This window comes from Convolutriloba macropyga, chromosome 8, assembly GCF_964194025.1.
Source record: "Convolutriloba macropyga chromosome 8, txConMacr16.3, whole genome shotgun sequence".
NCBI classification, from domain to species: domain Eukaryota; kingdom Metazoa; phylum Xenacoelomorpha; order Acoela; family Convolutidae; genus Convolutriloba; species Convolutriloba macropyga.
In genome coordinates, this window is record NC_134475.1 from 13,378,139 (window position 1) to 13,405,585 (window position 27,447).

General features: G+C 38.6%; 2 protein-coding genes across 2 annotated transcripts in view; both read left to right on the plus strand.

Annotated features, from left to right (window-relative positions):
- The first annotated feature begins 319 nt into the window (after window positions 1-319).
- Window positions 320-3,693, plus strand: LOC142344485 (DNA repair protein complementing XP-C cells-like). The gene has a single exon (XM_075396149.1). The coding sequence runs from the start codon at window positions 347-349 to the stop codon at window positions 3,560-3,562; it is 3,216 nt and encodes a 1,071-aa protein (XP_075252264.1). The 5' UTR covers window positions 320-346; the 3' UTR covers window positions 3,563-3,693.
- A 443-nt stretch (window positions 3,694-4,136) lies between these two features.
- The window catches only part of LOC142343950 (metalloendopeptidase OMA1, mitochondrial-like), a 28,459-nt gene continuing 5,148 nt past the window's right edge, over window positions 4,137-27,447 (plus strand). Inside the window, exons 1-5 of the mRNA XM_075395358.1 lie at window positions 4,137-4,538; window positions 6,784-6,837; window positions 7,254-7,373; window positions 10,209-10,319; window positions 13,554-13,679. Coding sequence (XP_075251473.1) covers window positions 4,161-4,538; window positions 6,784-6,837; window positions 7,254-7,373; window positions 10,209-10,319; window positions 13,554-13,679 — 789 coding nt within the window. The 5' untranslated portion in view covers window positions 4,137-4,160. The remainder of the gene's footprint in view (window positions 4,539-6,783; window positions 6,838-7,253; window positions 7,374-10,208; window positions 10,320-13,553; window positions 13,680-27,447) is intronic.

Below are 27,447 nucleotides of genomic sequence, written 5' to 3' on the forward strand. Positions count from 1 at the left end.
TTTTGCGCTCTTATGAAGCATAATTATAGCTCCATAACACCTCCACGTTTTTTGTCGCAGTTCAGTCAACTTTCAGACAGAATATTAAGAATTTATTGTTTATCATTGTCAATTTTAGCTCGTCTGCCATCTTCATTCAGCCAGGTAATAAGAAATATAGAACTCTTGCAAGAGGAAATTAATTTTTGCAGGATCAATGGAGGAGCTATATGTGTTATCTTGCAAGATTTTGAACTCTTTATTCAGCAGGGTTGTGGTGAAAGTGTCTGACTTCAGTGATTTGGTGCAAGTATTTCGAGCAATGTACAAATATAGGATTGAAAATAGAAGATGTTTTCAGATCTTGATGAGAACTAGATCAACGTATAATGCAGCATCCAATGATAGCAAATCGGATACACAAATTGGTCTTTCTGTCCTGAGAGAAATTTCAAACAGCTGCAATTCTATCGGCAAAGATCTCAAACGACGAGTGAACAGCTCTGGAAAAATGCCACAAGCAAAAGTTAGAAAAACGAGAAGTAAAACTGGTTTTAAAGATTCTGACGAAGCTGTAGAAACAAACCAAAATTTGGAGGTTTCTAAATCAGAAGAAAAGTTCAAAGCCACTACTGAAATAGCTTCCAAAATAAAAATAGAAAATGTTGCAGAAGATAACGAAACAGGAGATAAGGTTGATCGTTTTGAGGAAAATAATAAAACCAAGCAAATTGGGGATTTAAAACAATCGAAAGACGATGTTTCACAACAGAAGAAGACGGGAAAAGCAAAAAGGAAAAGTTCTGAGTTTGTGAAGGAAGAAGTTAAAGTTGAAGAATCAGAAAACGACACCGAAACCAAATCAAAAGTTGTTAAAATCAGAAACAAGAGGGCTAAAAGAGGCGAAATAGAATCTAGTGAGGAACCTCAGTCTAATAAGAGTGGAAAAAACCCACAAACTGGTGGTAGAATTGAAAACATAAAAATTAAAAAAGTTGAAGCAATTGAAAGAACTGAAGATGAAATTCAATCAAGCGAAAGAGTGTCGCGAAAAAGTAAAATTAGTGCAGCCAAAAATATCGAAAAATCGGCAAAATTGGAAGAAAAACAAATCAAATCAGAGTATTTTTCTGACTCCGACTATGAAGAAAAAGAGAAAGTTGTCATAAAAAGAGAAGCTGACGTTGATATGTTGAATGAGTCGAGCCTGGATAGTGAAACGGAATATTTGCCAAAGAAGAAAAAGAAAAGCGAGCAAAAAGTGAAAGTTAAAAGTGTATCTGGTGAAATTAACTCAAACAGTGCTCCTAGGTCTTCGAAAACTGGAGCCGGTAATAAACAGAATTATAGTAAGGATCAAGATAACGCTAAAAATAAGAAAACGGGGAAAGCGAAGTCGAAAAAGACAAAGACATCAGCTGTTGCAGGTGATGATTCAAATTCTGATGATGAATGGGAAGAAATACCAGGTGTGAACAATAAAACTGACCTGATGAAAAAATTCTCACAAATGCAAAGTTCACAACAGGATGTGACTATAGTCATTGAGAAAGACAAGAACGAGGCATTTATGAACTGGGTGGGTCAAATTTACAGAAAACACCGCAAGTGGCAGCAGATCGGGGTTCACAAAGCTTATTTAATGTGTTGCTGTGCAGCCGGGCGATACCGAAATGACATTTGCAACTCGCCCTTGTTGCAGTCTTTATTATATAGCTTAATACCTAGCGAGCATTTGTCAAAGTCAAAAAATTCCTGGAATGTTGAATCAGTTAAAAACTTTGACTCGTGGTTTGGAAAAAAGTTTAGTTTCAAGGATAATAGTTTTGGTAATAAACAAGTTACTATTGAGTCCCTTGCTAAATGTATTGAGTCAAAGCAATGTGAGTTTTACACTGAGTATGTGATGGTCTTCGTATGCGCTCTGAGGAGTTTAGGCTTTCAGTGTCGCCTAGTTTGGAACTTGACTCGTCTCCCTGCTGTGAAAAAATTGGGCGAAATGACGGAACACGAAAAAAAGTTGGCAGACAAAATTTTAGCAGAACGTGAAAAGGCGAAGAAAATTCAAGCTGATAAACTGGAGGACAATCAAGTAAATACAGGAATAAAAATAGAAAATGGAGTGGACAAGAAAGAACCACTTGATGACTCTAGCGATCTGGATTCAACGGGCGATTCCGAGAATGTAGCTGCAGCTCCTATGATTCAACAAAATAATACTGAAGATGATATACGAGCGCTTCTAATGCAAACTGAAAACTACAACCCCAATAATTTGATCAGCTCGGATTTGAAACTTTCCCAGGAAACAACTTCATCATATTTCAACGAGAATATCGTTAAAGTTGGAAAGAAGGGCGCTAAAGGTCTCAAAAAGTCATCAAACGCAAAAGGCGATAAAGGGAAAATTGCTAAGCAGAAAAATGAAAAAGATTATTCGAGTCATTCGGACTCGGAAGCTGAAGAAATACAAGATTCGGGGGTAAATTTTTGGGTGGAAGTTTATCTGAAAAAGGAAGCTCATTGGGTTTGCGTATCACCTGTTGATAAAATCTACAACAAATCCTATGTGATTGAAAAACAGGCCTGGAAACCTGTTTCGTATGTGTTTGCTTTTGATAATTACAACCGAATGAAAGATGTCACCAAGCGTTATGCGTTACGCTGGGGATCTGTGAACCAGAAAACACGTGTTGAATGGATCGGAAAAGCTGAGGGCAAATCTTGGTACGAATCATTTTGTCAAATTTTTGCCCCCTTAGACAAAAATTTTGAAGCAAAAGAGGATGTGCAAATTCGAGATCAAATGGCGCACATGCCGATTCCAGGAACTGTCGCTGAGCTGAAAGACCACCCTCTGTATGTGTTGGAACGACATCTGCTCAAGTTCGAAGTACTACACCCGAAAACTGCACCTGTTTTAGGTTATGTTAGAAGCGAGCCAGTGTTTTCCAGGAAATGTGTTAACATTTGCCACACAGAACAGACATGGATGAAAGAAGGAATGAGCGTGAAGAAAGGAGAGGAAGCTGTGAAGTTTGTGAAACCTCTTATTTCCAAATTTAAACTCAGGAAACTTGAAAGAGAAGGTCAAGAGGTTGAGATGGTAGGTCTCTATGGCGGCTGGCAAGTCGAATTGTACAAGGCGCCACCAGTCATTGACGGTCGCATTCCCCGCAACCATTATGGAAACGTAGAGTTGTTCAAAATGCACATGTTACCTCCTGGTTCTGTCTTCTTAGATCTACCTGGTCTGGACAAAGTTGCCAAGGAGTTGGACGTTGATTGTGTATCGGCGATGCGGGGCTGGGATTTCAGCGGTTGTCATGCAAGACCTGTTTTGGAAGGGTTTGTTGTTTGTGCTGAAAATGAGCAATTGCTTCGTGAGTGTTGGCAGGAAAAGAAACGGGAGGCTGAATCGAAAGTGAGAGAATCGAGGGCTGTCGGTAATTGGAAAAGAATTGTGAGAGCGTTACGAATCAGTCAGATTATAAAACGCAAATATGAATACTCAAATGAACCGGAATTAACCAGTCGACCTGCTGCTACCTCTAATAGTCTTGATGATTTCGAGGAACTTTGAATTATTTTATTTTCTTTTTTATGATTGATGAGGAACTTCGAATTATTTTGATTTCTATTTCATAGCTGAGCTCATTTTAGTCACAATGTTTTATTCAGATTGAGTGCAATAACATTTTTGAGTTGAACTAATTCAGTTTTCAATAGTTACTTTCACTACAAGTCTGTGTTCAGGCCGACAGCGGAGGGGTATTAACTCGGGGCATGACTATTGTCTAAGTTAAGGGCAATCAAGCGATCAAGAAAAAGCAAATTGTTCAATGTGCGATTTTAAAGTTTGGGAATTGAGCACACCTGACAAGAAGAAACTGAATTGCCGTTTTTCACAATAAGTTTTGTCTTAGAGGTAAATACAGATCGCATTACAAGTTAGAACTTCCTGTATCAAGTATTCCTGTACAGGTATTCAAACCAAAGGTTACTTTGAAATTTCGGGGTGTAATTAAACAATTGGTGTCATATTGGTAGTAAAAAAAACGATCCGCTGTTTACACTCAGCATTTGCATTATGATATTTACCAGCATTCAAGTACTTCTGGCAAATCTTTGTTTTTGCTAAGATAAAATAAATTTTTTGATCCAATTACAGGTATGTAAATATGATACAGTCGTTTCTGAGAAACTCTAGCCGGCATGGCAAGTCAATTGTTTTGCGAAAACCCACAATTTCATACAATGCCAAACGAACAGTTGTCAACCCAATGTTGGGTCCAATCATCAACTTCAGCGGTAGAATTTTAGCAGCTGTAACTGGTCGCTTTGTGAGACGGAAACTGAAATCTCTACCAGAACATGAGCAGCAGAAATACAAACGGAGTTTGTGGAGGGCCTTCGGAATCATTGTGGGTGTTTCGGGGACATTTATGGCTTTCTCAGCTTTGAGGAGTAGAGATAGGGTTTTGTTCACAGGAAGAAAGCGTCACCTGTCTGTATCTGATAGCCAAATGCAACAAGTTGCACAATTAGCCGAAAAAGAGGCACGTTGAATTTTTTTTTTCATTGCTGACCAACATACTTATTGCTCAAAATTTCATCAAATTTTGCTGAAAATGTGTTAAATTTTTTAACCATAGTGTAAAGGGTTTTAAGACCTAAGATAGTAGGGCTGTTGAATTGTTTGATCTGACTTTTTGGCTAATTTTTTTTTCTAAATTTATACAAGGTGGCTCGGTAATGTGCGCTCGCATATAATGTTGCGACCTCGCTCATCCACATTTTTGACCTTTTGCCTACCAAATGAAGAGATATATGTTTGATTAAAAACGATTGATACAAACTAAAAAACTAAATGAATCAATTAATACCTAGACGCATTATAGCGCCCATGAGATCTACCATTAATAAAACTGCAAGAGACAACAAACGACAAAATAAACAAAAACAAAATTATTAATTGTTGTTTTACTGTTACACAATATTTTTCGAACAATAACAAAAAAAATAAGGTAGACTTTGAAAAGTAGATTTGAGAGAACGTTGCTTATAGATAACCGCCTGTAGCCATTTTTCTTTCATTTGGCTCATTTTTTTCCGTGCTGTTCGTTTTTTTAAATATTCTTGATTGACGTTTCATCATTTTATAACTCTCTAGAGTTGACATTATGGTATTGCTGAGGGCCTAAAAATGTGTTTCAGCTGCAAAATCGGCTCATTTCTCATTTTTTTTTAGTTGACTGTTCCCTTCGTTAATTTTTTTGAACGTATTTGACGGGAACTTTTGTAATCAGTGTACATGGTCAACTCCATTTGATAGTTCATGCTACGAATACCTCTGTTTTCGACGTGAGGTGTTTTTGTTTTCAAAGAATTATACACTTACTAATCCGATTTGGGCCGTTTTGTCCAATGTTTTGCGCCCGCCTCCCTTGAACAAAATAAAGTGGAAAAAAGCTTAAAACAAGATCCAAAGTTGGGCTCAAGGTCATTAAGTACAGTTAAAGGGCAGCTGAAGGTCACTCAAGGTCAAAATATAACGTAAAGATGGTGGTTATTAGTTTTTTTTTTTGAAAAAGAAAGCGTCAAAGGGAAAAAATGAAAAGTTTTTTTGTTTTTTTTTACTTGATTTAATAGAAAAATGCTTTCTGTTCATCGTCAGGGAGTCTAGTTTTGTGCTTTTGATAATTCAGTGCTTTGTGTGTTACTTGTTTTAATTTTCAATTACATTTTGTTTCTTGCTATTTTAACAATTTTTGACGTTTTTGGCAACATAAGTTTTGAACCATTGATTTCTGTTATCATTGTTTTATTTATACTTGCCTCATTTTTAAAGTGATTTTTCCTTGCTTCAATTCAATCAGCTAAAATCAACTGAATGCGAGTCACTCTAATTGAAGGTAATATAATAGCAGCTATTATAAGCATCTCTAAGTTTTACATATTTGTAATCAAAATGTGATATCTGAGTAATTAATGGAAGGAAAGTTTTTTATCGGTCTGTTTTCATCTTTTTGAGATTTCAGATCTTTGGAGCTATCGCTGCTATTTTTTGCTATCTGCCAGCTATTTTGTTTTTTGGAATCAATTACAATTGCAGAAAAGCTTACGTACTATGCAAATAAATGTCAGGAACTTCTTTACTATAGAATGATATTTTTAATAGAGTGGTTAGTTCACTTTGAATTAGTCGAGAGTTTTCTACTAGTGTGTCGCACTTTGTGAAAAAAAAATGTTCATACAATTAGTTTTCAATGCTATACACGCGGATGAAGATCCGTGTGTTTTTTTCGGTTTTTCATACGATTTCATCCGTGAAAACCGTTTTGGCTAGTTTGTTCATTTTGTCTCCTGGAACAGTTCAAATTCTTGTTAAGTTAAGTTCAGATTGCAATTTTTCGAAAGATTTGACCTAAATGTGTTAATACTGCCAATTTTAACCCTTGTAATTTTTTTTTCAAAAATTTTCAAGACTTCTGTTCTTGCTGTTAGAAACGTATCTTAATATTATTTTCATAACCTTTTAGTAAAAAACAATTTTTCGCATTTTGTGACATGTTTCGGCACTTGTGGACGTTTGACCCTTTCTGATTGATCGATTTTTTTCAACATAGAAACCCTGGAAGATTTTTTCATGGTTGCTTGTAACAGTTCTACCATTTGGCCATTATGATATCAACGCGTTAGGAGCAACAGATTTTTGCTTTAGAATTTACCAAAACTTTCAAATGCAAAAGTTTTAATTTACCTTTGTTCTGGATCCTGATTTAAGATATTTTGTTGGTTTAGGTGCTTGAAAAGAGTAATGGACACATTTTTCCCACCAACTCTTCAATTCACAAGGTCAGATTTGATGAATATTCACCAGCTACCACTTTATAAGAGAATGCTTCGAGCAGATATTGCTTTTTGTGCCAAAAAATCTACTCTTGGAATTGTTTGAAACTGTTAATCATCACCTGGATCGAAAACCTACCAGTGTTATGTCAAGTTGATATTCCAAAATGAACGAAATTTCAATGTGTTAACCAATTAAATCATGTGTGAGTGCACTGGAAATGGTATTTATAGCCAGCCTATTAAGAGGTGGGGACTATCGTATTCTGCAGTAGCTTAGTGCTGGGCATATAAGTTTAAACTTTGCGCCCTCGGTGCATATGATATATCAGCATAAAATTTGTAAGGGGGACAGAGAGGATGAGGGCTAGAAAATGTGTTATTGGTTTGATTGCGTTAATTTATTGCCATTTGTCTTTTAGCTGATAGAGACGACTGCTGCTAAAATATTGCGTGCCAATCGTGACCTGGAGTCAGTGCAGAATATCAACTGGCAACTGACTGTCGTCCACTCCAAAGAGCCCAACGCATTTGTGCTTCCTGTGAGTACTAACGCATTGAAACTCATATTTCATGATCAAACTAATTTCTAATTGGCAAACGTGGCAGCATATATTTTCAACGATATTCAAAAAAATTTTTGTAAAAACTTCGGAGGAAATTAGAGAAAATAACTGATGAAAGATTCCTTCCTCGCCAATAGCGAACAATGTGTGAAATTTGATCATACCTATACCGAGGATATGTGGGCTGATCTTTATAATGACTGCAGGCAATGATGCGATTTTCTGCACAAACAATTAAGAAATTGAGGATGCAAAAATAGTCGAAGAAAGTCGCTCTTAAACTAAAGAAGTATTTTGATGAATTGAGTATTTTGATTATATTGAGAGAATATCAGTAAACCCCCTTTTAACGGAAAAGTATCTCTTAAGGGAGATGGTGTTGATGTTGGAAGTAACAATATAAAAGAATAGAATCTACAGCTGTGAAATATATAGGCTTCAAGAGAGCTTTCACGACAAATCCGATATAAAAAAAATCGTGATTGGGCTATCAGAATTTCGGCGAATACCGCCCTATACGGACGTCTCAAGCTTTTAGAAGGTCAACTGGACATATCAATATAAATGAATATAAAGAACTGGAGTTATCAAATGACGTCATTGGTTTCATTTGAAAATTGGTTTCATTTGAAAAGAAAGGGTGACATAGACAACTGAATGTTTGTGGAGTGGAAATCAGTGAAAGCATATCTGTAAAAATATGTTGGTATTCATCTTGATAAAAAGGTTAACACCTGACTTCCACCTTGTTGAGTTACTTCGTAAAGCCAGTAGCTGTACTTCAGATGTGATGAAACTAAGGATAATTGTTACTAAAGAAAATCTATTGTTTTCTTTCAACTTATATGAAAAAATTCTTAATACAATACGGCATACTAATGTACGACACTACAACTACGATAAGTTGAAGCCATTTCTGCTTTCTCAGAAAAAAAATACTGAAGTCGATCTGCGTCCCGAAAAACAGCGCTTTCAAAGTAATTGTTTTAGCAAAACAAAGTTTTGACCATAGAAAAACTCGATTGAGTTGAGCTTCTAAAGTTTTATTTTCAATTGTTACGAGAATGGTTGACGATGATGGGTTGAACAAAATATAGAATTTAATTGAAGAAATTGGGAGAATATTGTGCTGCTGAAATTTACAGCTGTTGCTATGCGATTTGTTCGTGGATAATGAATTTTGTGTCAAACCAATAAAAGATATGGTCTCAAAAGAAGTGAATTTTTTTCATAAGTTTCAGAGGAATGGTGAAACGTTTTTTTCTTGTGTCGAGGCTAGCACGAACCCTCTAGTTTTAATAGTGTTTTAATCGTTTGATGTCATAGAAATGAGTATCGATTTTCTTTTGAAGAGAATACAAGCAGCTCTATTGGGTATCCCGCTTTTTCGATCTTCTCATTTAACCCCTCTATTATTTCACCTCGTTTTTATTTTATATAATGAGAACTATTAAATTGGCAATCTAATCATTTGGCCATGTCTGGCGGGCCATGAGTCAGCGATCCGTGGGACTTGATATGAAGCTATAACAAACTAATATGGGATTAAGTTATCCATCCATATCCAATGACATATCAATTTACTTAGAGTCGCTCTGTACATTCCTCCAGCAACGAGACCTGGAGGGATCTCTAGGAAAATGCTCAACGACTCTTTTCTCGCCATGGAACAAAGACTTCAAACAGAAACCATCAATCAAGATCAACACAACACTTGAATTAAATAAAAATCCAACGATCCTCGGCGTAACCTTCGACAATGAATTAAACTGGGGCGCGCTTATCTCTGCTGCCAGCAACTAAGCACGGAATCGTGCTAACATACTCAAAGGACTGAGCGGAACTATCTGGGGACAGCAGAAAGAGACAATCGTGAACAGCTATAAAGCTTTTGTCAGGCCAGTCCTAGAATATGCATGCCCTGTATGGAATCCAGTTGCTGCGAATACTCACATCGAGGAATTGCAAAGGGTCCAAAACATCGCCCCACGAGTCGCCACTGGCTTCGTAAATATGACAGCAATCCGACACCTACATGATGAATGTCAGGTCCTGCCAGTCCGCAGGCATACTCCAATGCGATGCGTACAGCAACAACTCGTGAACCACATCCCCAGACATCCAGGAAACCGACTTCTAAAGCAAGTCCCACTCCCACGCAACATGAAACAAACATTAAAGAGCCGTTACGAACGATACATAGAGGCCCTTCGCGAACCAGACTCAGATGACGAAATATCATCGAAAACCCGCTATTAGGAGATGCTAAAACAAATCCATACAAATGAAGTCAAGGACTACCTTGACGAACGCGAAACAAACAAAGTGCTTGATGAAAAACCACCTGAGATAAGTACCAAAGATACCCTGCTCCCTAGACGCACCAGACGTACTCTTGCGCAACTGCGAAGTGGCTACTCACCCTATCTCAGCTCGTACGCAAAACGAATTGGCACAGTCAACTACGACTGCTGCCCAAATTGTAATATCGAACCCCATAAAACACATCTCTTTAACTGTAAGTAAAAAGAAGTCAACTCTGACACCACTATCCCTCTGTGAAGCCCCAATCGAAGCTGCGAACTTCCTCGAAATAACCGACTCCAAAGAGGACACTCTCTGACCGAAGGCAACAACAACATTAAGTTATCCACTCAATTATGACAAAACATGCCTTTAGTGTGGACTGCAAATTGGCGTGATGAAATGATATAGGGTTTAAATGATGGAGGTGTTAAATGGTATGGGGTTAAATGAATCGGGTATGAATTAATTAGCTAGTGAATATGTTGTGTGTATCTGTTTCAGTAGAATGGACATATCTTTGTCTTCTCTGGCATGGTCAATGAGTTCGTGCAGAATGAACATCAACTTGCATTCATCCTCGCACACGAAATAGCTCACGTCCTTCTAAAACACTCGGTAAGTCTATTCTACCATAGCCAGATTAGAACTTAATTAATATCGGTTACCTCGTGTCACCTACCACGCCATAGCTGGAGAAAGGTTGCCATACTTAACTAATATCACCAATACTACTTACATAAAATTGTTTAAAATGAGACTAAAAGACCACTTGAGAAAGACAAATCCAAATCCCACTTTACCCGCCGAAGACAGTCTGTTACGCAGCTACGAGAACAGCAACCTAAATAATTATGTCAGCGCATATGTGAAGATCGAAAATTGCTATTACTGTGAATGAAGTTGACTGGCATTCATTTCCGTTGATTACCTATTTATATTTTAGCTTATCATAAATCAGTGATGACTTTGCAGCATTTTTCCAAGACAGGGCTGGGTCGTTTTGAGCTAGAAAATTAATCATAAAAAGCACCATTTTATAGATAGAATGCTCTTCATTTTTATAGCTGCGAAGCTGTAAGCTGAGCGTAGCTATATTGCGGTGCTCTTGGTTTTTTACGACTCGAAGAGGAGTATTGGTTTTCTCTCGGTTTTTTTTTTTTTTACAGGAAGTAGATTTGTTCACGCGGCATTTTGACCTAAAAGCGAAAGTGAGAAAAGCTGTCTTGGTGAACAAATTTTCGCTAAGCGAGAGAAGTTTTTTGATCATGCGCTGCGTTTAGTGAATGACTTTTTGACTTTGAAAAGTAGTTTTTGACTGAATGGCATATATAGATAACCGTTTTTAGCCGTTTTTTCGTCTAAGTGGCCAATTTTTTTTGCTTGTAAATTGGTTTTTTGTAGAAATAATTTTTTTTCGATACTATATTGAAATGCCAACATCGGAGATTGATGCCACAGTGTTTTGCAGAGCCTGAATATGGGTTTCAATTTGAAAATTGGCACATATTTTTTGATTTTTTAGTTAATTTTTGACTTTTTTCTATTAATTTCTTCATTCTTAGATCTTTTAACCGTCTTTTTGTCAAAAATCAGTTCATTTGGCAACTTCCCTTTGATAATTCATATACTTAACGCCTCTCTCTACCTCGGTGTATTTTTGTTTTATAAAATTGTACATATGCTAATCCGATTTTGGTAGTTTTTTCCCGATTTTTGTCAGTTTTTTGTTTGTATTTTGATTGTAATTACTAGAAATAGTCTTTTTGTGCTACATGAGGGACCTTAATTGCGTTTCAATAAAAATTCAATCATTTTTTGGAGTTCAGTTTTTGAAAAACAGTTGAAGCTTTTTCGTAAATGCAGTCTTAAAAGTTTTTTGATAATTTTTTTTTGCAAATTGTTTCAATGTTTTATATTTTTGAGTTCTGCTTTTTCCTATTTTTTTGTTCTCTTCAGGAGGATAGATTTTTGTATCGGATGACTAGTTATCTTTTCTAGGTCTCGAATGTTGAGCAGTGAACTGTATTTGTTTTTCTTGATTTTTTAATTTGATTTTTAACTTTTTAAAAAACAAGAATGCCTTTTTGTTACGGTGTTCCTTACATTGTGCCCATATTCTTAAAATTCTAGTTAGTATCGTTCTAGCTTTGTCCTGGTACCTATTTTTATTTTTGGTATATTGATTTTTTCAGCTTCCATTTTTCATGAAAGCAGTATTAAAAGTTTTTTGACCTTTTTCTGTAAAATATTTAATGTTTCGTATGTTTGATATGTGGTTTTTCTTATTTTTTTGTTCACTTCAGGAGGATAGATCTTTATATTGGACGACTAGTTATCTTTTCTATGTCTCTAATGCTGAACAATGAAATGTATTCGTTTTTCTTGAATTTTGTTTTTTATTTTTGACTTTCAAAAATCAAGAATGTGTTTTTATTACGGTGTTCTTCATATTGTGTACATGTTCTTATCATTCTAGTTAGTATCATTTTAGTTTTGTCCTGGCAGCTTTTTATGGCACATTTATTTTTGGTTGTTTTAGTTGTTAAAAAATTGAATGATTTCAGCATTTTCTTAGATTTTCGTCATTTCTTTGTTTGCAATTGATTTCATTCAACACAAGGCAGTACTGAGAGTTTGCTAGCCAGCTTTTTCCAAAAGCTCTACTTAATACTATCTACTGCAACTTCCTTCCGGCCTTATTGTTAATTTAAACGATTTTTTGCCTTTGAACATTTTTCTGCTGCTTGTCTTTTCTATGATTTTAATTTTTGAATTAGTTTTAAATCATGTTGTCTAGCATATGCAGAACAAGGGAGAAGTATGTGCCGTTTTTTGTTTTAATTGCAGTGATTAGAACTGTAATTATAGTGGTTTTCTGATTCTTAAATTTGAGTATTCTTTTTTTTTAAAAAAAAAGATTTAACTTAGTTTCTAAGATTGTTATCTGCCGTTTGCTTTTCTGATCTTTTTGAGATCAGAATCATGAATTATTTGAGGGCAATTGATAGCCCTTTCAGCTGTTTTAGGCCATCTGTTTTTTGACCTGCTTATCTATTTCGGATTTTTTAACGTTATCAGACATTTTCAACAATATAAAGTTTTGCTGCATTTTTTTCTTGGTGACAGTGGTTTAAGTTTCACCAATTTTTAGATCAGACCAGGGGAGGTAATGAGTTAATGGTTGAATTCAAATGGTAATTGCTTCAGCTGCAATTAGGGTTTTGTTTGTGAGGTTTTGCGGCTTCGAGTCGCTTCCGGAATTCTTCCGGCTATGTTTTTTTGTTTCGTCGTCTGACGCTTTATTTTCGTTTTACATTTGTTCTAGAACATTCTGTCTCGTCACTGCTTAAATGGCTTTTTCGCGCTTGATTTCACGCTTTCTGCGTGACCTAAATTGCGGTTATTCAGAAACAGAATCTGTTCCTAAAACAAAGTTGATTGTAAGAAAACAGATTGTATGGTCCGACAGCCGAGTGGTTAAGGCGACTGGCTGTTAATCCGGAGATCGCCGGTTCGAGACGCGACAGGGAAACTTTTTTTTGCACCCAAAAACAACCTCCTTTGAAATAAACTTGTAAGTTTTATAGGCGGTGGCAATAACTATTATCAACTCACTTCTGTATCTTTTTCCATCTGTATTTTACGGCACGCAAGTCTATTTCGCAGCTATTCCGGCAATCTGCCGGCTATGTTTGCTATTGCAAGAATATTTGGTCATCTTTTTGCATTTTTTCTCTAGTTTCTATTTTCGTTTTTTTTAAGTAATTAAAAGTTTAGAAAATGGGATAATTAGTTGTTTTGAAATGTGAGAAGTTGTTGTGTATCTTTCATTTGACGAGCGTGTTTTAGGCAGAGAAGAGTAGCAAGTTGGACTGGAGTATCAGCTTCAATTTCTTCTCCACTCTTCTCTTGTTTGCTGGCTTTGGAGACTTGACTGCCTTCCTGTTCAGTAGTATCACGTCCTACTTGTACAAAGTGAGTTTAACAAATCCAAATTAACCTTAAATTCTAATTAACCAGTTAAAGTGTAACATATGTATTAACCACATTTGAGGGCATCTGTCAATTAACTGTTCAGTTGCTCGAAGATATAAGAAATTATTGTTGTCTTGTTTGTCTTTTTAATGCAAATTTTTGGGTTTTTCAGCGGTTGGATTTTTGCGAGGAACCTCTTCTAGCTTGACTTCTTTTTTGAGTGATCTCAATTGCTCCCATTCATAACATTAAGCAACGCAACGCAAGTAGTAATTGTTTACTATTAAAGTTAAATGAAATGTACTTAGGAATTTGCTCCCTTTTTTCTGTTTCAATCCCAGTAATATTTTGTGTTTACTCTAATAACATCTTTTGAAGCCCTTTATTAAACTTATTGCCTGACTCCCCAGTTATAGAGCCCCTACTTGTCGATTGATAATATTTCTTCCGAAGTTTTTGGGTCCGAATTCAAACGATGTTCATTTTTGCAATATCGTGATTGGTTTGTTATACTGTGGTTATTAAAATTGTTTAATTGTGACCTAATCTTTACGTTGGCCAAAAGGACATGCAGAAGGGTAGAAAAGTTATCACTTTCGCAAATTTAGATTGATCATTTAATTTATTAATAGCCGCGCAGCGATAGCTGGGGCTATTATTGGCCTTCTCTTGGTTTTTACGACTCGAAGAGGAATATTGGTTTTCTTAAAGTTTTTTTTACCGGAAGTACCATTCGTTCGGACAGGGTTTTGACCTAAAAGCCATGTGTGATACCCCAGATATGGGTATCCAAACAGAAACCCAAAATTGGTGCCATTTCATCGCTCTACCTAATGTTGACTATACAAGTTTGATATTCAGATTTTATAAATTTCATATTTATCGTTGAACCATATTTGGAAATTGTATACACGGATGTATTGTTAGCTATTTAATATTTACTTTCTCTGTTATGTACTGTAAAGTAACTAACGAAATAAATTTAGAAGACGAGAAAATGCAGTGAGAAACAGTCAGCTATAAAGTAATTAACAGCTCATAATATTCGTTGTTTTCACTAGACAAGACTGTAATAACAAGCTAAATCGTCGCTCACGCATCGAAGAGACCGCTCAGTAAAAGAATAATTCAATAGAATTAAAATTCAAAATACACTAAACGAGGAGTATATTACATGGTGACAGTCGCGGAGACGATTTTTAATTGAACTTCCGGATGACCAGCACTTATCATAACTTACTACAAAATTGTAATTTATCACCGGAAATACAGAAAGTTGAAAACGGAGCACACACCTTTTCCAACTGGCATCTTAACGAAAGGAGAAACAGAAATTTACCTACCGAACTCCAACCTTCTTAACAGCTCCTCTTTCGAAATACTTGAAATTTACACTAATGCAGAAAAACAGTTGTTATTTGTACATGCGATCGATTTTCCTGGTTCAAACACCAAATTGATGATAATTAATTTGTGTCCAACGAAGGAGCAGTTTGAGAAAGCACTGGATCAAGCAGAAGACATGATGCTGGCCATTGAAGACAATCAGTTAGATAACAGAGAACAAAGGACAGTAAAACTAGTCAGTCAATGGTGCTTTAAATTTATATTGGTGCAATTTCTCATTAGAGTTCACTCATTCGCTCGACCCATTAGGTTAAAGTGTGATTACAACTAGGGCTAGACTAGAACTAAAAGGTAAACTAAATGGCAGCTCAAGCACAAATAACTGTGGACCCCTACAGCGGTGAAGAAACATAAAATTTTCGACAATTCGAGCAGCTCTTCAGAGGATTCGTCGCAGTTGCAGCAATACCCAATAACCAGAGAGCAAACTTTCTACAATTGCATCTCAGAGGGCCAGCCCTGCGGTTCTTTCAGACCTTGCCACAAGCCACCCGTGATGATGTAGATCTCAGCTTCACAGCTCTGAGAAATCATTTCTGCAACGTGCAGCTGCAAGAAGTCCATGTACTAAATCTCGAAAAGCTGAGATTTGATCCGAAGACAGACACACCCGAAAACTTCTTGGTAACGATCCAGACCAAAGCAATCCGAGCATATCCAACGCCAGTACTTCCAGCTGTGGCCCCACTCAAACCAGGTGCAGCAGATCCAGCGGTAGAGCAAACACGATTTGATTCTGAAACAGCACAGAGAGCAGAGAGACTTCAGGCGTCAGAAGATTTTAAGAATGCACAAGTTAAAAGGATCTTTCAAAAAGCAATGCCAGGGTGGCTGAGATCGAAGTTGATGGAGCAACCACCAAATACAACAGTGCAAGAACTCTGTACTCTAGCGCGACAACAAATGACAATAAGGGACCTCTGTGGAAAAGAAGATTACCCAGAGGATGGATTTAACGAAGTCAGTAACACAGTGTCTGACAACTTGATTAATGCACTCTCTAAACTTAACGCGAATCAGGAGTCAATGGAAAGAAGACTGCAATCAATGGATGAAATGATCAAGAACAACAAACAAGGCGCACCAAACACAGCATATCAACCAGCATCTCAGTCACCACATACAAACCCAGTGATGAGCCAACAAAGGCCATACTACCCAGCGAACAACTATCCAGTGCCTCAGTTTCGACAACAGAACAGAGGATCGTTCAACCCGCGCTTTCAACAATCTATTCATCCCAGACAATACCAACCTCGTCAACAATTTGGATACAGACAATAGAGACCAACTAGTCCCTACGGATACAAACAACAAGAACAAGGCGTCAGACTACCGAGGGGACCATACATGCCAGTAACGAGAGCAAGTCGGGTCTTCTGTTATACGTGTGGTTACCCGAACCATACCTCAAGTCAGTGTTCAGCGTACAACCGACCTAACAGTCGAGGAACCTCTTTCCCTTTTCAACATCAGCCAAAAAACTAGATACACCACCCAACAAAATAAACAAAAATAAAATGCGCACACAAAAAACAAAAACAATTATATACAAACACTTCACCTTAACAATATAATCTCAACTAAAGGCAACATTTTATCTTATATTAAGCTAAGCTTTTCGCCACTTTTATCACGGAGAGCTTTAATCGATACAGGCGCTTGTGCAAATGTAATAGGCAAGAGCCAGTTTGAAGAACTAAAGAAAGACAAACAACTTTTTAAACACATTGAAACGGAACAATGTAAGTGGAAACATGTAATAATGGCAGGAGGCGAATCAGTTGAGGTATCAACTCAAGTATTGTTGACATTTAAATTAGCTCACGTAACATTTACTGAGTCTTTTTTTGTGCTCCCAAAATCGAACTCAATCATTTTGGGGAACGAGGTTTTCATTAGACACGACATAACAATAAACCCCAAACGTTCATTGCTCCAGTTTCCAGATCTCACTGTCTCCATAAATGAAATTAAACCACATAATGAACCACGGAGAACTATTCGAGCCAAAAAACTTCCAGTCTACTCAATTAAAAAGCAGGTAATCCAACCAAACAAACAGTCAATCATTGAATGTACTTTGTCAAAACACACTGAGGACCTCAAATCATACAGTGGTTTAGTACTGCCATGTGAGACCTTAGAACGAGAAACTGATTTAGCACTTACGTCGTCACTTAGCACAATAGGAGACAACAATACAATTCTCATTGCAGCGCTTAATATAACTGATCACCCGATAACTCTAAAAAAAGGAACAGAAATTACACGCTTTCAAATTCTATCATTGGATCAAGCAGACAAACTAATTCAAGTAGACCCAGAACTCATAGCACTTCCAAAATTTCGCAACAGTGACACTTTCATGCAAGAAGTCAATCAACTAGTACAAGACTCAGACCGAAAAGGCAAAAATCAGCCACCGCGACCACCACCAGATTATGCTTCACTTTGGTTCTCAACGCCCGAAACTTGTGATAGCCCAGAAAAATCTACCAGCACTGCAGAAACAAATTTATGATCAGATAGCAGCACTTCAACAAAAAGAGTCAATGGACCCAAAACAAAATCTTGACGACCGAGATACATTTCTTGCCCAGTTTCAATGGACGCAATCACTCTTGAATACACATGAAAAGCAACAGTTAGAATCACTATTAGTGGAGTATAACGATATATTTGCTAAACACAGATTTGACGTGGGATACAATACAGAAATGAAAATCAAATTGACACCAAAACACTCAATGCCAATGTATGTACAAGGTCCACCAACACCGATTCACCTGCGTGATGAGTTGCATGTTGAGCTAGCCCTAATGCACTACTACGGCCTGATCACAACATTGCCACAATCGAAATACAGCAGCCCGTTGTTTGCACATAGAAAGGAGTCAGGACGACTAAGTTTATTAATTGATCTGAGAAGAGTGAACCACTTGCTCAAAAACGACTACCTCAATGCAAACTTTCCAATATCAAACATGATGGATGCCACTAACCACTTTGCAGGAAAAAAATTATTTCACAAAGCTGGATTGCTCACAAGGCTACCACTGTGTCCAAATGGCAGATGACATCTCAGTTCAACTTCTAGCCTTCAACTTTTCGTCAAGAACCTATGCGTACAAATGCTTAGCCCAAGGACTTAGTAAGTCGGTAACTGGCTTCAGTTCATTCATCAGACACTACCTAGACCCGTGTCTTGCAGCAGATTTATGCACTCAATTCATGGACGACATAGGATGTGCAGTAAAATCATTCGAGGACCTGATCCCAACATTGACACGCATCTTCGACTGTATACGTAGATCAGGATTGAAACTGTCACCGCAAAAATGCGAAATTGCAACAGGTTCAATGAAATTCTTGGGAAACGTAATCACGAAAGAAGGCATATCACCAGAATCACTAAAGATCAAGAAATTTCTCGGAACAGTGAGATTACCAAAGACAACAAGACAAGTTAAACGACTCATCGGATTTCTTCAGTTCTTTAGGAACTACATACCAAACCTCGGAGAAACTGATACCCTTCTATAGGACGCTAAAGAAAGATTCAACACTTGAACCTGAAGAAACTCATTGGAAAGCGTTGACAACCCTGAAAGACGATCTGCTCAAATCTACGACAATGACATTAAGATTAGCGAAACCTGGTCAGAAATACATTTTACTTTGTGACCCAAGCTACTATGCAGCTGGATTTGTTCTAATGGTAGAAGACTACCTGGATGAAAACAACAAGAAGGAAACCAAGAAGTATGCACCAGTATCATTTGGCAGTCAAGTATTCACAATCCCGCAGTTGAAGTACTCCATTTATTATAAAAAATTTCTCGCTCTTTATTTTGCTCTTGAACACTTTGCTCACTTTATTTGGGAATCGACTCACCCAGTTGTAGTACTGACAGACAACAGAAGCCTAACTAAATTTTTTCAATCAAAGACTATACCACCCTCGTTATGGAACTGTTTGGACCGCGTGCTCTCTTTCAACCTTGTGATCGCCCATATACCTGGAAAAGCTAATTATGCCGCCGATTTCCTTTCCCGTGTTGAAGCTGACAGAACCTCAACCGTCTCTCTGAAACTAAACGAGAAAATCCCAGTGAGAGATTTTGAAATAAACACAGAAGCAAAAATACCAAATGCAGAGCTAAACTCAATTGAATGCGTGGACGAATTTTTCGAGTCAAAGACGGAAAATGAAGCGTTCATTAATCAATTGAAGTAGTGTGGTCTATACGAGACATACCAATTGAAAATGAGTAACATTGAAAGCGAAATCAAAGGCTTAGTGAAGTTGTACAAACCAGAGGTGAACACGCTTGAATACATCAACCCAGCAGACAGCTTAAATGGCATTTTGGATCGAAACCAGCCAATTGATCAGAAAGCCGAACAACTGAAAGACGAAGAAATTTGCAAGATTGTTGAATGGAAAGAACACAACACAGTAGTCGATTTGACATATGCATCAAGAAACCTCAGAAAGTACTACTAGCACATGCAGAGACTTGTTGTAGAAGACGGAATTCTTTACAGACTATTTTATGACGACACCGAAAAAGTTCTCCATCAGCAATACTGCGTACCACAGCACCTACGGAAAGAGGTTCTCTACAGAATTCACAACTCAAAGACAGCAGGACACAAAGTCATAACAACAACAATCCAAGAGTTCAGAAGACGATTCTATTTTCCTGGATTTACAGAACAACTTGTGGATCTGGTGAAAAATTGTCTAACATGTCTCCAGCTCAAAACTGCAAAAGAGCCAGCGCTCAAGCCACAATTGCAGCCGATATCATCGCTTCAATCAATTCCAGGTGACCAACTACAAATCGACCTTGTGGGAACTTTTAACTCCCCTGTTTATAAATACGTCCTGAGCGGAATTGACGTATTCAGTAAATAACTGTTTGCAGTCCCTTTGACAAATGGAAGCGCTGACACAGAACTTGTAAGGATTTTCTTTAACCATAGTTACCTGCCCGAAACAATTGTCTCTGACCTGGGAACATCATTCACATCATCTCTTATGGATGAATTGGCAAAACTCCTTGAAGTCAGATTGAAACATGCATCACTCACACATCCACAAACAACTGGAGTTGTAGAAAGATCACACGGACCATTGAAGCGCATACTCAAACTAAGTCAGAGCGAACAATGGAAAGATTGGCATAAGTATGTCTCGTTGGCGGCTTTCATTCATAACACGTTGTATCATACATCAATTGGGTGTAGCCCAACGGTAATTTTCCATGGACAAGAACCAGTTAAACCACTTGACCTCAGATTCTCACGAAAAGCATTGGAATCAGTATCAGCTAACGCGGATTTTGTTGTCTCATTACAAGATGCAATGTTGACAAAGTTTGAAGAAAACAAGAACAATCTTATAGAATCATACCACTGATACAGAAACTACTATGACAAGAAAGCAGAAGCGAAGCCGATACAACTGCACAATTTTTGCCTTCTCCTCAATCCAATATTGACTTCACAACAGACTCAAATCAACAAAGCAATTCAAGTGTGGATCCCACTTTACAGGGTCGAGAGAGTTCTTACGATCTCAAATTACATTGTCAGAAAGGTTGGAACCAACTTCACACAATGTGTTCACAGGATTCGACTGAGACCAGTGAAACAACCAGATAATTTGCAGGACCTTGAGGCGATTGATCCACAACAGTTAGTACCTGACCCTTCTCGCAGAGACGACAAACGAGAACCAGAGTTATTTGACTGGCATGTCGAAGATTTATTTTTTCCTCAGCCAGCACAACAAACCAGGGTACCGAACCAACAACCTGGACCACAAATACGCCTTTCTATTCCACTTGGTGGCGCACCAGTCGCAGCCCCACCACCAGCCCCAATAGTACCTCCAATTCCACCGCCACCACCCAAAAATACAGGAGGGCATCCGAGGCTGAATAATGATTCAAGTTCTGAAGAAGACCAAGAAGCTGAGAACACTGTCCAACCAGCTACAACAATAAGTAACCCAGTAGTAGGCTCCCCCAGCAGTGACGATGAACCAAATCGAGTGGGTGAACAATATCAAACTAGAAGACAAAGTCAAAGAATCCGAAACCAACACCACCTGAATCAACAAGCGCTTACAACTCAAACACAAAGACGAGTCTCATTTTCGACACAAGTTTCACGCCGACGTTACTCTCCATCTGCAAAAGCAGCTACTCGCCCATACGAACCACCTGGAACCACACAGGCTAGCAGTTCTGCCCCAACACTGACAAGAGACCAGAAACATGCAGCAATTACCCAATCAGCTCAACGATCCAAAGAGTCTGGAACACCTACAAGGGAAACAAAACTCGACCAGGTCAGGTCAAGCATTCTCCGAAACCAGCAAGGAAGCTCTCTGCCTAGCTACATGCAAGAAAAAACAAGTAGTAGAAACAGAAGAAGCAAAAGTCCCGAGTTAAAATCAGTACAAAGTAAACGACAAGCGACAGTGATTCAAATCAAGGAAACATCCACAACATCCAAACACCCCTTGCACACTGTGTATCCAGCACTCACACTAAATACAACAAATTACAATCAGCAATACGCAGAAAACATCCATATGCCCAAATTAAACCGATAAATCATCTGAAACTGCCTATCGGCTCAGTCATCACAAATTTCGACCCTGAACATTATAAGTTTTTCTTCACTCTAGTTACGAAAAACTCACCCCATGACACTGCAAGCTATTATGCGCTTTCCTTAGCGCTAGAGACACTCAAAACAACCATGCAATACTATAATATTTTTGAGTTAGTACTCCCAAAAGTCGGAAAGGGCCTAGATTGCCTCAGAGAGCGAACAGTGATCCGCCTAATATTTGATAAGTTCAAGAACACCCCCATAACCATATACTACCAAAATTAGCATGCCAATCCGTTCATTGAACCCCCAACAAACTATTAGTACCCCTTACACCAATTTAACAGCAACCATGCACAAGAACTTCGACTTCGAAAACCCGAAAAAGTGCAAAAAACAGCCAAACATTTCGGATCACTGGGACCCCTAAAAGTTGATCTCAAAAAGCGAAATTGCCCATAAAAACATTTTAGATCTTCCTCATTTATTCACAGGCGTAAATCGCACCCATTGTTGACCCACTAGTCCAAGTAAAACATCAAAAACTAGAAAGCGAGAAAAACGGCAAATTTTGACACAAAAAACTCGGAATTTTCAGATAAGTCCCAAAACCCAACCAGTATAAGTAAAACCAAAATCTCTTCGTCCAGACGTTGGTAATTATCGGTAGAAACTTTCGATCAGGCTTTCGACCCGATCGAGGTCGATGAAGTTGGCCTAAAGAGCCAAAAACCGCCAAAAAAACTGCTAAAAATTGGCGTTTTTTGCACCCTTTTTCACAAAGCTATAACTCGAGTTCTAGGGCACCTGAAGGTCCAGAATTTTACACAGTTTGAGTCAATGACCTGGTTAACAAAACTATTAGGCCAGAGTCCGGCTACATGCAATAAGTATCGAAAATTCAGACCCAAATGCAAACGAAAAATGAGCCTATGAAAACCTCGATTTTTTGACCAAAATCGGGCCAAAACAAAAAACTGGAAAATTTTTGAGCAGAACTTTCCTCTAAACAGACGTTGATAGGACCGTGATACTCATTCCCTCAAAGTTTGGTAAGTCTAGAGTCAATAGTCTTGGAGAAAAACATTCAAAAGGGCAAAAACAGACATACCCAAAGTTAGCATGCACTCGGACAAAACTATCCTGTTTTTGCCAAAAGCTTCCTAGGCAGCGAAGAACGGTCGTTAATGGAAGCCAAAGTCATGACGCTTAACGTAGAGGAGCCAAAATTTTGCTAACTTAATAATACGTTAGAGTAACACACAAAAACTGTTAGGAAAACAGGAACACATTTAGAGATGCCAAACGAGACACTAAATTGAACTTACTGTTTTAAGTCCTATAAGTTGCTGACTGGTCCAAATCGTCTTTTACATCTTTTGGCCAAGTTGAGAACTCCGCTTTTGTGAGATCTGTAAGAACACTCTGGTAGGGAGGAGGCGTAACTTTGAAGCCCGACAATCTTCTTTTCTTGGCACTCTGTGACGTGAGCGATGGTGCTGCGTCACGTAAACTCTGAGCCAAGTCATAATTGCCCCTCCAAAGGACACGAAAATGAGTTGTTTTATTGGATTCTTGATACCTCGCCTTCATGTCACTCAGATCCTCTTCCTCACATCTACTCACGCATCTTCTGTAATCCCGAACTTTCAGCAGACGAAGTAAATAAGCGAACCCATGGATGTTCATCTCCTTCCTTACAATTGCGCGGTCGATCCCCATAGCAAAATGTTGACAATTCGCCGTCCTCGTTAGTTCCAAAAAGCTCGGCTTAGAGCCTCAAACCCTCCAACCAAAGAACAACTCCGCACGCCGTCTACTGTGGATGGCGCAGTGACAACAAGCTGGTTGTAGGATAATATCTCCAGGAGACGCAACATGGTAGAACAACTTGGCGAAAAACCGCCTGTCATCTCTGGACACATCCGAATGTTGTTGGAAGAAGAATGTCGCTAGTTGGTTGAAGTTCATGATACTATACAACTTCCTGCCTGCATTGAGCTCGTTGGTTATAATCCACAACTTATCCCCACTGAAGTGCTTTGCCAATGACTCGCCACCACCGCAATCGATGTGAGGTCCTGTATACCATCCATTGGTAGCAGCAATGGCAGCTGCACTCATTTCTTGGAGATACGGGGGCTGATCGAACATCATTTTGTCCCGGGGCAATTCGAAGGATACTAATTGCGATTCAGCAAAACCCGGATTGGCACTCCCCAGAGTTCTCACGATGTTAAACGCCCCTTCCTGCATCGCAAATTCAAACGGATCTGCCCTCCCATGGCCCCATCTTTCAAGCACATCTGGCCGCCATGAAAACACCCGGTCTGCTTCTGCGCCCTGGACAGCAAACGCCTCAGTTGGGAAGGCAACACCGTGATTCCAAGCTGTTCGAATAGGTAAAGCAGATAAACCAAGTTGCTGAGTGCGACCACTCTTTGCTAAATTTAAGAATTCAGTAGCAGTATCCATCACAAATCTGAAATGTTAAAGGAAAGTAGTACATGCACAACAAATGTTAAGTGCGCAAGGCTAGATCCACGCACAGAAAGAGCAAACAAAAGTAAAACAATTAAAGCGATGTAATTCCACGTACAGGAAACATAGAAAGCACAAATGCACAATTAAATCTCAAAATGAACTCACATGCTCGCTGCATGACATCTTTTGGCTACACTAAATACATGTATGAAAACAACAACAAAAATAAATATCAAGTACATGCAACCCCAATAAGAAAACTGATAAAACATACTACACTTATCCATTAGAAAATACATTTGACTAAGTCTTAAATACTGAAAAATTCTCCGACGCTTAACAACGGGAGTCCCCCGTTAGTTCATTGCTCTTCAGTTCTCCTGTACAGTACATAGGCCAACAGCAGACGTACCAAGCCAAAGCAGAGAACAACCCCAACAAGTGACAATATCGACAATAGCAAAGTATCGCTGCTCTGGTCAGCGGTGTCCTCATCAAAGTCAACGGATCAACCCTCCATTCTCTCTTTCGCCCAAATATTCAAATTTGGAAAATATGTTCCGTTATGCCAACACATGACAATGACGTCGAATACAGTAATGTTGGAACACATGATCTGAAAATCTCAATCCAAATTTGGCAAGGACATCTGAACACAAACATGAACTTCTTACAAGGACAAAATTGGCCATTTAAAGTAAATATTTATTGACTATATTAATTTTTATTAAACTCAACTAACAACTCTAAACTAACAAAACTTAAAGACCAAGCAACACTTCATCAACTCACAAGCTCAAGATCAGTACGATGCAAATCATTCAACATTTCTTGATTTCTCTTACTCTGGCTGCGTGCTCGGCAACTACTGAAAAACCTGATTACCTAACAAAGAGAATAATATTTCATAAAGAGGCAAAAATATTGCTGGCCGAAAAGTTTGTGAACGTAGATTTCTGATCCCTTTTCCAAATTATAACTTTACACAAAAGAATGCAATTACAACTCTTATACGAAAACTATCTGATATGTGGAAACTACCCTCTGTATTTTGTCCCCTTGCGTTCTCAACCGGATTTAATTCTTCATCTGAGAAATTCAATCTTGATTGGCTAGTGAAGAAGATAACAGACCAAACGGAGGCCGCGAAAGCAGAAGTGGACCACATCCGTAGCGAAACCGCAAAGTTTCTGACCCCAAATGACGATCGAAGCAGAACAAGGAGATCCACAGATGGAGCGGGCGCAGCCACGCTTTTGGCAGGTATTGGACTTTTTGGGCCCGGAATTGTAATGCAAGCATTAGGAGGATGCGGAATAACTGGAATCTTTGGCGGATGTCAGAAAGTCGGAAGAAAAAACGCGGAAAACATTCAACGACTGTCAGAATTTACTTCAGCTCTGACAGACCATGTGCTTGAGTTTAAGGAAAAGTCGAACGAGAAATTCTACATGATCGCTAACGAACTAAAGGAGATAGTGAAAATACAACAAGAAATGGCAACAACTCAGAACACAAATTGGAAAATAGTCGAAGAACAGTTTGAATAATTCGAGCAAAACTTTCTTATTCTGCGAGATTGCAACCAGATGCTGTTTTCAAACCAGCAATTGAACTTCAACTTTGATACAGTAGCTTCATTACTTGCAGTACTTTACGCGGACATCAAGAGCTACCGATCAGCCTTGTACGCATACAAAGTAAATGTTCAGAACTCAATTCCAATAATTTTGAGCAAACGACTGCATATGTCACTAGTGCCTCGAGAGTCACTCACTGCCATTCTCGACTCAGTCTATGACAGTCAGAAACATGCAGCTGACAGGTTGACTCGGGCAATCCCAATGAAAGATCTGCTATCGTACTACGATGCTCAGCTCCTCACTGAAGTATCGTCCATCGAACAAGGACTTCTCTTGACGTTATCTATACCCTTAGCATCAACACAAACTGCATTTGATGTCTACAAGGCACAAATAGTTCCAATGCCACAACCAGAGCACTCGGAAGCCCTACAGTGGACCATAGAAGGCCCATACCTGGCTGTATCTCAGGACTCGATGGAGACAACAGTTTCGAGCCACACCCAATTCAACAACTGTCTTGGCTCCGCCCAATACAAAATCTGTCACGAAACAATGGAGACCCATCTCGGGCAGTCGTCGTGTCTAGCTACGCTGTATTTCCACAATACACTAACGGCATTCCAAGTTTGTGACACAGAAAAGGTAGTTCTGCCCACACCAGAGAAAGCCACAAATCTTGGCTATGGCATTTGGCTCATAACATATGCATCAGACGCTTTCACCCTTAGGGAGTACAGTGCTCGAGACGACACTAAACCCCGAAATAAGGAGCAGAAAGGATGACATGTATGCATCATCACACTGGAATGCGGCACTCAACTGATAATCAAAAATATAAGATCAGACCAGACTTAACGAGCTGTGAATCAATCCCTGCACGACGAATCGAAGTTCGCTTACCAGACCCCCTTCAAACTCTCATCTCAGCAACACCTGAACTGATAAATATACCATACTTCGAATCAAAATCAGATGCTAACATCGCCATGATAAAAGAAGTAAAGCGGGAGATCGTCATGCACCAGAGAGTCACCGAATCAAGTCAGCTCGCTGAAATAGCCAAACCAATTGCGACTCAAATGCAAAGGTTGAAGCCGACACTAGTCAACAAACTCGATAGCTATGTCCCGCTGAAACGTTCTCTTATGTTGACAGTGATTGTCTTTATAGGCAATCTCGCCCTACATATCTTGGCAATGTACCTGTACCACAGATTCGCTATTATTCGAATGTATGTCCCGCACTTCGTGAAGAAGTATCTCCCTAACGAACCATCCAGCGAGCCAAGTGTCCCACCGCTGGAAACCTCAACCACTACGACCAAAATCGCTGCAACAGCAAAAGATGCTGCTACGGTAATTCTCCCAGGCACTATGAAGGTGGTCGAAAGAGCAGACGAAACATTAGGAAAAATCGCTACAACAACAGCAAACATAAATGCCTACGATGTAATGCAGCGAAAACGAAGCCAATCGATTTCAACTCTTGCTTCTCACAGGAACTCACTTCACTTTGATGAAGAAATTACTGAGTCAACCACTTAAGTAACTTTGAGTTCTGGTCGACCCCTTACTTGCTTGATATACCTTGTTTTTATAAGATAACTGTGCGCAAAAACAAAAGAAACACAACCTCATCTCTTTCACATTGGGTGGTGC

Bases quoted from the DNA above. Each gene is read 5' to 3' on its own strand.
- LOC142344485 (XM_075396149.1), top strand. From the start codon at position 347: ATGAGAACTAGATCAACGTATAATGCAGCATCCAATGATAGCAAATCG.